This window comes from Myotis daubentonii, chromosome 3, assembly GCF_963259705.1.
Source record: "Myotis daubentonii chromosome 3, mMyoDau2.1, whole genome shotgun sequence".
In the NCBI taxonomy this organism is placed as follows: domain Eukaryota; kingdom Metazoa; phylum Chordata; class Mammalia; order Chiroptera; family Vespertilionidae; genus Myotis; species Myotis daubentonii.
Window position 1 is genome coordinate 118,025,431 of NC_081842.1, and position 12,288 is coordinate 118,037,718.

Sequence of the window (12,288 nt, forward strand, 5' to 3'; positions counted from 1 at the left end):
TCCATTTTTTTGAGCTACTATGTTACCTTGGTTATTCATGGTATTTGTTGGGTTATTTCTCTGCCTAGACACCTGAAATGCAAGTTTTTATTTTCTCTTATTTATATGTCTAGTGCTTCAGAGATCTCTGTGGGGTGGTTTTGGCTGGGCCATGGAAAATGCCCTATATTCCTAGGCGATGTGGGTGTCCCTTCTTTAATTAGGTTGCCTCAATCTCAGGGCACCATTCCTTTGTGGGAGTATGGTGGACAATGGGGGCTCTGTACCTCGAGAACATAGCACTTTCTCCTACAACTAGATGCTGACTGCAATGTCCTATCTGAGTTGTCCCAGCTGTCTCCATCGGACCCCTTTGTGATGTGTGGTGGTGGGGTGGACTAGGAAAGGCTTGTTTGTGCCTTTATGGTTTTGTTCTACTTCCAGGAATGGCGGCTGCCAGAACTGGATTTCTCTAAGACTCAGTCTGTAGATCTTTCCATCTACAATCCCACCTTGGGTGGTCTAGTTTGGTATTGTTGCTTTAAATACTATCAATATCCTGATGTCGCATATTTATTTCTCCAGCTCAGCTTTCTCCTCTGAACTTCAGACTCCTTTTATGTCTACCTTTCTACTAAATAGGCATCTCAAATTTGTATATGCAAAACTAAGATCCTGGTCTCCCAACTCAATCTTGCTCCTGCCACCAGTCTTCATCATAGATGGTGGCAACTCTATTTTCTCAACTTGTTCAGACCAAGTTCCTGGAAGCACCTTTGATGCCTCTTATTCTCATACTCTCAACTAATCTGACAGCAAGTCTTGTTTTCTCTACCTTCAGGTTAATATTTAGAATCTGTCTGATTTTAAGCACCTCACTACCATTGCCCTGATTCAGGTCAATATTCTCTCTCACAGCATTATAGGGGTTTGAGCAGAACATGGCATCTGAGATGCTTAGAATTTAAGAATAGAAGAAGATCTTCAAGGCCATCTAAACCAGTAGTTGTCACACTGCCCTCAGTTGGATCTTTACTTTTCATGGAAGTGCCCCTGGGGCTACTGCTGGGACCAGTGGGAAGCTAAATGGGAGATATTTGGGTGACCTTTCTCCCCTTCTACATCATAGCCAGAGCAGCTTGAGTTTTATCTGTTTTACATGTTTGGTTTCTGTACTAAATTTAGTTGAAAAATGTTTTACTGCTTTGAAACATTTGAAAACTGCTGATGTTAAAATTGAACCCAGCACTGATGAGGCATTTCATTCAATTTTTAAACATTGATATCAGAGACTTCCTTTCACATATACTTTGAGATCTCTCTTCTTGTAGCAGTTATTTGGTTGTGCTTGAGGGCCAGCTAGTTCCCAGCCTGTTCTCTTCTCATCTGGAGTGCTCATTAGTACCAGAATAATTGTACAGTGGGGCCTTGACTTAGGAGTTTAATTCGTTCTGAGACCGAGTTCGTTAAGGAGCTCGTTAACTCAAATTACTCTATCAACTCAATGCAAAAAATCAGCCGAGAGACCGCTGGTATCTCAAAAAACTCCTTAGTCGGGACACTCGTAAGTCAAGGCCCCACTGTATAATTTTCCTCTAACACAGTTCATTGCACAAGGCCCAGGTGAAACCATGAGGCTGTGAATGCAGGTGCAGTGAGTTGAGCCTCTGTATATTCAGCTAAGGAGCTGGCTTTGTTCTGAGAGGCTGCAAAGTGAGCAGAGTCAGCATTTTTTTTTCTAGACCAGTGGTCGGCAAACTCATTAGTCAACAGAACCAAATATCAACAGTATAACGATTGAAATTTCTTTGGAGAGCCAAATTTTTTGAACTTAAACTATATAGGTAGGTACATTGTTATTAACTTAATTAGGGTACTCCTAAGCTGGCCTTTGCTAAAAATGTCCTCAACCTGATTGAGGTACGTTCGCTGAGGTTGACCCCTTCCAACTCTCCCTCCCATCCACACTCGTATACTTGTTTCATCTATCTCCTTTCATTCATCCTTTCTATATGTCCACCCCCCACTTCTTCTAACGCCACTTCTTCAAAATAGACTCGCCCAGGCTGAAAACCGACTTCTGCGCATGGGCCACGAAGTTTCAATCGCACTGTATGTGCGCGTCCACATGTGGTATTTTGTGGAAGAGCCACACTCAAGGGGCCAAAGAGCTGCATGTGGCTCGCGAGCCGCAGTTTGCCTACCACTGTTCTAGACAGTCTTGAGGGCAGGGTCAGTGGGCTTGAAGGCAAGAATTCCTGTAAGTCAGCTTTCACTTTTGGGTAGGGCCTCACATATAAAAGCCTGTAGTCATGGAGCCTAAGGGGAGAAAACAGATTTGGGAGTATGTTACTAGAGTGGGCAATGTTTTGTGGCTGATTAGATATTCAAGGGCTGGAGGGGAAAGATTGAAGATTCCTTTGCTTTGAAGACCTATCTGGGGACACTTGGTGAGAGGTGCCATGAAGAGAGGCAGGGTTTCTGGAGGCTGGCAGCTTGTGATCTGGCACATCACTTCTCAGCAGCTGCAGTTCCAAATCCAAATACTCATGTCATGCTGGCACAGTAGTTCTCAACCTTCCTAATGCCGCGACCCTTTAATACATAAAATTATTTTTGTTGCTACTTCATAACTGTAATTTTGCTACTGTTATGAATCGTAATGTAAATATCTGATATGCAGGATGTATTTCCATTGTTACAAATTGAACATAATTAAAGCATAGTGATTAATCATAAAACAATATGTAATTATATATGTGTTTTCCGATGGCCTTAGGCGACCCCTGTGAAGGGGTCGTTCGATTCCCAAAGGGGTCGCGACCCACAGGTTGAGAACTGCTGTGCTGGCAGGAATATCTGGAGCCCAATAAGCCAAACGGACTAAGCACACAGGATGATTTTAGGTAATATATAGTGATGGCCCAGTGGGGAATTCTGGGCTAGTCAGAAATATTGACCACTCACTGGTTTGAGATAGAGATTTGAAGCTAATTTGTTTTTCAGGTATGAGATCTGATACAAATAACTACAATTACTTTTATTTCCAGGACACACTATCTGGTTGACTTGATGTCAGCTAACACTAACGCAGGCTGTGTGACTTATCCAAGTCACACGTCTAATAAGTGGCAGAGCCAGGGCTGAATTAAGGTTGATGTGGCTCAACATCTGTGCCTCCTTCAGTGACCCTGTTACCTTGCACATTCAAAGTAACAGCTGTTATCCAGCAGGAGGAATGGAGGCTGGAGTATGCAACTGGATGGGAACCTGACAAGATGTCAGACTTTGTAACCACACACTATGCTCTTGTCAACTGCAGCATCTTTGAACTCACAAAATAACTAGTGTAAAATTTTACATTTTAGTAAAAGAGCTTTCACACCAGTTATCTTCCATGATTCTCACAATGACATTGAGTAAATATTACCTGCATATTACAGGTAAGAAAATGGAAGTATGGGGCGGTAGAGATTTGGTGAAGGCCACACAGTTAGTAAGCTGGAGATAGAACCCAGGGCTTTGAAATGTTAGTCCAGGGCTCGTTGTTTCATGGGGAAATCATCATAACTTGTTATTGATAAGGAAAGCAATAAAAGTTACTAGTAAAGTTGCTTGAGTAGGGTAGGGGGATGTATCTGGGTAATGGAGACTAACATACAATTCCTGTATCTTAAGCACCTTCTGTGGTTTGCTTTCTAATTCTTTTAATTGGTAATGTTCTGCCTACCAGATATGGGACCTAGCCAATCTGTTTCCTTCCTTTTTGACTGCTATTACCACTATGGAAAGTTGCTAAAATTCATTTTTACTAATTATCATTTTTAGAAAGAAGTATTCCCATTTCCAGAAGTTAGCCAAGATGAACTTAATGAAATCAATCAGTTTGTGGGACCCATAGAAAGATTCTTCACTGAAGAGGGTATGTATGATTTTCTTTACCATTACCAATTTCCATTTTAAGGGCGATGCTTTGACATTTACATTAGAAGTTATATACAGAAGGGAAGTTCTCTGGAGTGTCATTAATCATGGGGAAATAGTGTCTATTGACAGTATTTTGCTTTGAGGATTATCCCAATGGCTGTTTAATTATATTTCAGCTAGTGGCCCGGTGCATGAAATTTGTGCACGGGGTGCGGGGAGATGTCCCTCAGCCTGGCCTGCACCCTCTCCGATCTGGGACACCTGGAAGGATGTCCTACTGCCAGTTTACAGGGATCGGGCCTAAACCAGCAGTCGGACATCCCTCTCGCAATCCGGGACTGCTGGCTTCTAACCACTCACCTGTCTGCCTGCCTGATTGCCCCTAACCACTCTGCCTGCCAGCCTGCTCACCCCCAACTGCCCCCTGCTGCTGGCCTGCTCACCCCAAAATGCTCCCCCCGCCAGCCTGATCACCCCCAAGTGCCCCCCGTGCCAGTGTGCTCACCCCCAACTGCCCCCCCCCCGACTGGCCTGCTTGCTCCCACCTTCCTTCCCCACTGGCCTGCTCGCCCCCAACTGCCCCCCTTCTGGCCTGCTCACTCCTAACTGCCCCCCCACAGTCCTGATCACCCCAACTGTCCCCTACTGATGGCCTGCTCGCCCCCAACTGGCCCCCCTGCTGGTCTGCTCACCCCCAACTGCCCCCCCAGCCTGATCACCCCCAATGGCCCCCCACACCGGCCTGATCACCCACAACTGCCCTCCCTTCTTGGCCTCTAACCGCCTCTACCTCGGCCCCACTACCATGGCTTTGTCTGGAAGGTCTCCTAGTCTAATTAGCATATTACTTTTTTATTAGTATAGAGGCCTGGTGCACGGGTGGGGGCCGGCTGGTTTGCCCTGAAGGGTGTCCTGGATCAGGGTGGGGGTTCCCTTGGGGCATGGGGTGGCCTGGGCGAGGGGCCTGTGGTGGTTTGCAGGCTGGCCACGCCCCCATGGGGTGAGGGTCCCCGCTGGGAGGGGGTGTGTGGCCAGCCTGGGTGAAGGGCTGAGGGCTGTTTTCAGGCTGACCATACCCCCTTCAGGATGGGGGTCCCCGCTGGGGTGCCTGGCCAGCCTGGGTGAGGGGATGATGGCTGTTTGCAGGCTGGCCACGCCCCCCAGCGGGGACTCTTACTCCATGTGGACGTGGCCAGCCTGGGTGAGGGCCTGAGGGCCGTTTTCAGGCTGGCTACTCCCCCCCTCAACCCAGGCTCCTAGCCCAGGGGTGGGCAAACTTTTTGACTCGAGGGCCACAATGGGTTCTTAAACTGGACCGGAGGGCCGGAACAAAAGCATGGATGGAGTGTTTGTGTGAATATAAATTCAAAGTAAACATCATTACATAAAAGGGTACAGTCTTTTTTTTTTAGTTTTATTCATTTCAAACGGGCCGGATCTGGCCCGCGGGCCGTAGTTTGCCCATAGCTGCCCTAGCCCCTCCTAGAGAGGAGGCCAGCCCCTCCTTTTGTTTTTGTTTTTTTTCCCCAGCCACTCCTTGAGCAGAGGCCAGGGCTGGCTGGAAGCCTGGGTCACCCCCGACCCAGGTTCCCAGCCACTCCTTCAGCAGCGGCCAAGGCGGGCGGGAAGCTTGGCTTCCTCCGTCGCCAGGGGCAACCCAAGCCTCCAGCTTCATGGCTGTTGCCATCTTTGTTGGGTTAATTTGCATACTTGCCCTGATTGGCTGGTGGGCATAGCGGCACCCACGCACGCACTCCAGTAGGGTGGGAGCTTCCCCTGTCCCCAGCTTCCACGCACCCCCCCCCCCCCCAACCCCAACTCCCAGGAGCCTGTGTGTGCATGCTAGCCGGGCGGAAGCATCCCTGGCGTCGGCGCGCGCGCACCGCTCCTCCCCGGGCCCCCCCCCCCCCCCCCCCCAGCTTCCCGGCAAGCAGCCACAGGGCAAGAACTTCCCCAGTGTCACCATGGTGATGTGGGGGAAGCTCCTGACCCGACCCCATCTCCCCGGTGCCTGCATGTGCGCACCTGCCAGGTGGGAGTTTCCCCATATCACCATGGTGACACAGGGGAAGCTCCCACCCCAACACAGGCTCCCTGGTGTCTGCACACGCCACCTTGCCCCCAGCTCCCTGGCGCCATGTCGACGCAGGGGAAGAACCTGCCCCGCCCCCGGCTGCCTGGTGCCTGTGTATGCAAATTAACCTGCCATCTTTCTCAGGTTAATTTGCATACTCACTCTGATTGGCTGGTAAGCATAGCAGAGGGACGGTTAATTTGCATGTTTCTCTTTTATTATATAGGATGTTTCACAATATATCTGTGAAGGACCACTTTTAAATATTTCCAAAGTGTTGCAGACTGACACTTTTGTAAAATACCATAAAAATGAACAACTAGAAAAATGAAATGAAAAAAAAAAACCCAAGGACTTATAAAATATAAGCCCATATGTGGTTGGTTGAGTAGCAATGTAAAATTGTTGCAAATGTTTCTAAAAGTTTGCCCTTGATTTCGGTACTTAGCTTATGAATCAGGAATAGTTTATGGACCAGCAGTAGGCTGCAGACAGCAGGTTGAGGGTACCAGTGTACATGGCAAGATCCCTTCCTTAGGGTATGGTCAGCCAACTTAGAGGAGCTCACTGAAGATCGGTGATGCTAGATTGACAGTAGTGCTTCTCAAACTGAGGACCTCCAGAAGTTCTTGTTTATTTAGCAACTAGAGGCCTGTTGCACGAAGTGATTCATGCAATAGGCCTTCCTTTCCCCTGGCTGCTGGCACCGGTTTTCATCCGGCACCTGGCACCCAGGCCTTCGCTCTGGCTGGGCTCCAGCAGGAGCTGGCCCTGGAGCCATGAGGCTTCACCGCTCCGCGGGCCCCATGGCCGTGAGGCTTCGCCGCTCCACTGGCCCCGTGGCCGTGAGGCTTCGCCGCTCCGCGGGCCCCGTGGCCGTGAGGCTTTGCCGCTCCGCGGGCCCCGTGGCCGTGAGGCTTCGCCGCTCCGCGGGCCCCGTGGCCGTGAGGCTTCGCCGCTCCGCGGGCCCCGTGGCCGTCAGGCTTCGCCGCTCCGCGGGCCCCGTGGCCGTGAGGCTTTGCCGCTCCGCGGGCCCCGTGGCCGTGAGGCTTTGCCGCTCCGCGGGCCCCGTGGCCGTGAGGCTTCGCCGCTCCGCGGGCCCCGTGGCCGTGAGGCTTTGCTGCTCCGCTGGCCCCGTGGCCGTGAGGCTTTGCTGCTCCGCTGGCCCCGTGGCCGTGAGGCTTCGCCGCTCCGCGGGCCCCGTGGCCGTGAGGCTTCGCCGCTCCATGGGCCCCGTGGCCGTGAGGCTTTGCTGCTCCGCGGGCCCCGTGGCCGTGAGGCTTCGCTGCTCCACTGGCCCCGTGGCCGTGAGGCTTTGCTGCTCCGCTGGCCCCGTGGCCGTGAGGCTTCGCTGCTCCACTGGCCCCGTGGCCGTGAGGCTTCGCTGCTCCATGGGCCCCGTGGCCGTGAGGCTTTGCTGCTCCGCTGGCCCCGTGGCCGTGAGGCTTCGCTGCTCCACTGGCCCCGTGGCCGTGAGGCTTCGCTGCTCCATGGGCCCCGTGGCCGTGAGGCTTCGCTGCTCCATGGGCCCCGTGGCCGTGAGGCTTTGCTGCTCCGCTGGCCCCGTGGCCGTGAGGCTTCGCTGCTCCACTGGCCCCGTGGCCGTGAGGCTTCGCCGCTCCATGGGCCCCGTGGCCGTGAGGCTTCGCCGCTCCGCGGGCCCCGTGGCCGTGAGGCTTCGCCGCTCCGCGGGCCCCGTGGCCGTGAGGCTTCGCCGCTCCGCGGGCCCCGTGGCCGTGAGGCTTCGCTGCTCCATGGGCCCCAGGGCTGTCAGGCTTCGCTCCACCACTTGGAGCCTATGTATGCAAATTAACCGCCATCTTTGTTAGGTTAATTTGCATATTCTCCTGATTGGCTGGTTAGTGTAGCAAAGGTATGGTCAATTTACATGTTTGTCTATTATTACGCAAGATATGTGCCCTATTAGAAATTAAAACTGAGTTTTAATTTAGCAACTGGGTTTTATTTAGCAATATGTGCCCTATTAGAAATTAAAACTGAGAAATTTAACATAATTTATTAATTTAAAAAAAATAACTAACCCATTACATATTAACATCAACAACATTTTTAATGAAAAATAATATTTCCAAACAAAAAATGAAGAGTGGTATGTTTTGGTTTTTTGAATCTGTTGAATATTTTACCCTGTCTTAGGGGAGATGGTTTTAGTATTTGACCATTAAGTATAATGTTGACTATAGGTTTGTCATATAAGGGTTTTATTATTTTGAGGTATGATCTCTCTATTCCCATGTTGCTAAGAGTTTTTATCAAAAAAGGGTGTTTGAGGGAGAACCAAGATGGCAGCATAGGTAAATGCCTGTACACAACCCCATCAAAATTACAACTAAAATACAGAACAACTATCATCCAGAACCCCCGGAAAGCTGGCTGAATGGAAGTACTACAGCTAGAGAAGTAAAAAAGAAAGCACAATGAGATTGGTAGGAGGTGCAGAGGCGCAGAACTGGCTGATCCGGCACCCGGGTGTGCTGCTTTTTTAATCGGGGGGAGATCGTCTCTGCGGAGGCCACCTGGAGGATCGAGGGGTCCCAGCCCCACACCAGACCCCCAGACCAGGGTTCCAGAGCTGGGGAAATAAGTTCCTATGGGCAGTAAGAACTACAGATTCTAAAAACGAGTGCTGATCGGGGCTGGGTGACACACAGGCTGCTGGAATCCCAGCTGCTCCTCTTAAAAGGCCAGCCCCACAAACTGAATTTACAAGTTCCCACTTCCTCTGAGCTCCAGTGCCAGGCAAGGCTCTGAGGGACCCCGACACATATGGGGAGAAACTGGACTGTCTGGCTTTGGGGCAGGAACTCGGGGGCGGCTTTCTTCTAGATGGAGGTGCTTCCAGCAGTCATTTTTCCTGTGCTGGGACCTCCTGGTGCAGGGCTGACTAGCAGCCATTTCTGCTTGCTCTGCCCTGGTGATTCCCTGAGACTGCCCTACCCAATTTACAACCCCACTCAAGCTGTATGCAGCAGCTTTTGCATATGAATGGCCTGTCCTTTCTCAGGCTAAAAATCTGTTAAACAAGCTGCAGCTGGGGCAGGGAGCCCCAAACCTATCAATAAAAGGTCCAAGACCCAGCACCAGCACTAGCTTGCTTTGTTTCACAGCTGGGCCTCATCTGGGCACTTTCAAACTCGATACAAAGAGGAGGAATCTGCAGATCTCTCTGTAGCCCAGGCAGTGGCTGACTCTGCACCTCCCTGGAGACCCAAGAACCAGTGTACCCAGTGGTCAGTGTGAGACCATACCAGATTACAACTCTTCACATTCATAAGTGACACAATCAAGGGACAGATTCAGTGAGCACCAAGGCCCCACTGAAGCAAGTCCTGCTCCATAAGAGGGTCTCCTGCACAGCAGCTCTCCCCCATAGTTGCAGCTGGTCCGCACAGCCAATTGGGCTGGAGGTCAATTCTTCCCAGTGACACCAACCGCAAGCAAGGCTCAACTATGACAGAACCTTGCACACAGCCCACAAAGGGGTGCACCAAGAATGTCTACCTCAGGTGACTGGGGAGGCTGAGCCACTGGGACCCATAGGACACCTACACAAAGCCACTCTATCAACTCAAGGAGACTTAGCAACTACCCAGTACATAGAAACAAACACAGGGAAGCAGCCAAAATGCAGAGACAAAGAAATGTCACAAATGAAAGAAATGGAAGAAAGCAAACTACTGGATATAGAGTTAAAAACTGCAGTTAAAAGATTACTCAAGAATCTTCTAGAAACCTCTGAGGAACTTAGTGAGACCTTCAAGGATCTTAGTGAGAATGCCAAAAAAATGGAAAAGGACCAGTCAGAAATTAAGCATACAACTGACTGAAATAAAGAATATCATTTAGGGATTCAACAGTAGACTAGAGGATCCCGAGAATCAAATCAATGATTTGAAATACGAGGAAGCAAAATACACCCACCAGAAGAGCAAAAAGAAAAAGAATCCAAAAATATGAGGATAGTGTAAGGAGCCTCTGGGACGACCTCAAGTGTATAAACATCCGAATAATGGGGGTGCCAGAAGAAGAGAGAGAGCAAGATACTGAAAACCTATTTGAAGAAATAATGACAGAAAACTTCCCCTACCTGGTGAAAGAAATAGACTTACAAGTCCAGGAAGCACAGAGAACCCCAAACAAAAGGAATCCAAAGAGGACCACACCAAGACACAGCATAATTAAAATGCCAAGGGCAAAAGACAAAGAGAGAATCTTAAAAGCAGCAAGAGAAAAACAGTTAGTTACCTACAAGGGAGTGCCCATATGACTGTCAGCTGATTTCTCAACAGAAACTATGCAGGCCAGAAGGGATTGGCAAGAAATACTCAAAGTGATGAATAGCAAGAACCTACAACCAAGATTACTATACCCAGCAAAGCTATCATTTAGAATTGAAGGTCAGATAAAGAGTTTCACAGACAAGAAAAAGCTAAAGGAGTTCATCACCACCAAACCAGTATTATATGAAATGCTGAAGGGTATTCTTTAAGAAGAGGAAGAAGAAAAAGGTAAAGGTAAAAAATTATGAACAACAAAATGACAACAAATACATATTTATCAATTGAATATAAAAACCAAATGAATAAATAATCTGATAAACAGAATAAACTGGTGAATGGAATACAATCACGGGCATGGAAATGGAACAGAATGATGATTCTCAGAGAGAAGGGGGTGGCAGGGTTGCGGGAAGAGATTAGACAAAGATCTTAAATGCATGTATATATTACCTATGGACACAGACAATAGGGTGGCGAGGACCTGGAGTGTGGTGGGAACCAGGTGGAGGGGAGCTATGGAGGGAAAAAAGAGGGACATCTGTAATAATCTCAACAATAAAGACTAAAAAAAAGGGGGTGTTTGATTTTGTCAGATGCTTTTTCCTGTACCAATTGATATAATCATGTGTTTTTTTTTCAATTTGTTTATGTGATGTGTCATGTTTATTTATTTATTTTTTTAAAATATATTTTATTGATTTTTTGTGGAGAGGAAGGGAGAGGGATAGAGAGTTAGAAACATCGATGAGCGAGAAACATTGATCAGCTGCCTCCTGCACACCCCCTACTGGGGATGTGCCTGCAACCAAGGTACATGCCCTTGACCGGAATCAAACCTGGGACCCTCAGTCCGCACTCTATCCACTGAGCCAAACCAGTTATGGCTGTGTCACGCTTATTGATTTGCAGATATTGTGCCAGCCTTGCATCCCGGGAGTAAATCCCACCTGATCATGGTGTATGATCTTTTGAATATATTACTGGATGTGATCTGCTATTATTTTGGTGAGGATTTTAGCATCTATGTTCATCAGGGATATTGGCCTGTAATTCTTTCTTTGTGCTATCTTTATCTGCTGTTTTGATTAGGGTAATGCTGGCTTCATAGAAAGCTTGAAAGTGTTTCTCTTGAATATTTTGGAATTGTCTGAAGAGGATTGGTGTTAGTTCTTCTTTGAATGTTTGGTAAAATTCCCCTGTGAATCAGTCCGGACCAGGGCTTTTGTTTGCTGGAAGTTTTTTGATTACTGCTTCAATTTCATCGGTAGTTATTGGCCTATTCAGTTTTACTGGTTCTTCCTCATTGAATTTTGGAAGATTGTATTTTTCTAAGAATATGTCCATTTCGTCTAGGTTGTCCAGTTTGTTGGAATAGAGTTTTTTGTAGTTTTTTTTTTTATAATCCTTTGTATTTCTCTGGGGTTGGTTGTTACTTCACCTCTCTCATTTCTAATTTTGTTTATTTCTGTCTTTTTGCTTTGTACTTGGTGAGCCTGTCTAGACGTTCATCAATCTTGTTTATCCTTTTAAAGAACCAGCTCTTGATTTTATTGAACTTTTTGTTTGGTTTGGTTTTTTTGTTTTGTTTTGTTTTAAATATATTTTTTATTGATTAAGATATTACATATGTGTCCTTATCCCCACGTTACCCTCTACCCCCCTAACCCCCCGCTCATGCCCTCACCCCCCCGTTGTCCGTGTCCATTGTTTAGGCCTATATGCTTGCATATAAGTCCTTTGGTTGATCTTTCCCCCTTACCCCCCCCCTCCCCTACCTTCCCTCCAAGGCCCGATAGTCTAATCAATGCCTCTCGGTCTCTGGATCAGTCCTTGTTCATCAGTTTATGTTGTTCACTATATTCCACAAATGAGTGAGATCATGTGGTATTTATCCGCTCTCCAGTTCCATCCATGCTGTGACAAATGGTAAGAGTTCCTTTTTCTTTTTCCTCTTCTTAAAGAATACCTTTCAGCATTTCATATAATGCCGGTTTGGTGGTGATGAAC

At 48.1% G+C, this 12,288-nt stretch overlaps 1 protein-coding gene across 3 annotated transcripts in view; it reads left to right on the forward strand.

Annotated features, from left to right (window-relative positions):
• The window catches only part of ACAD9 (acyl-CoA dehydrogenase family member 9), an 85,924-nt gene that overhangs the window by 4,455 nt on the left and 69,181 nt on the right, over positions 1 to 12,288 (forward strand). For all 3 annotated transcript variants that reach the window (XM_059688341.1, XM_059688343.1, XM_059688342.1), the window contains exon 2: positions 3,808 to 3,901. In XM_059688341.1, coding sequence (XP_059544324.1) covers positions 3,808 to 3,901 — 94 coding nt within the window. The remainder of the gene's footprint in view (positions 1 to 3,807; positions 3,902 to 12,288) is intronic.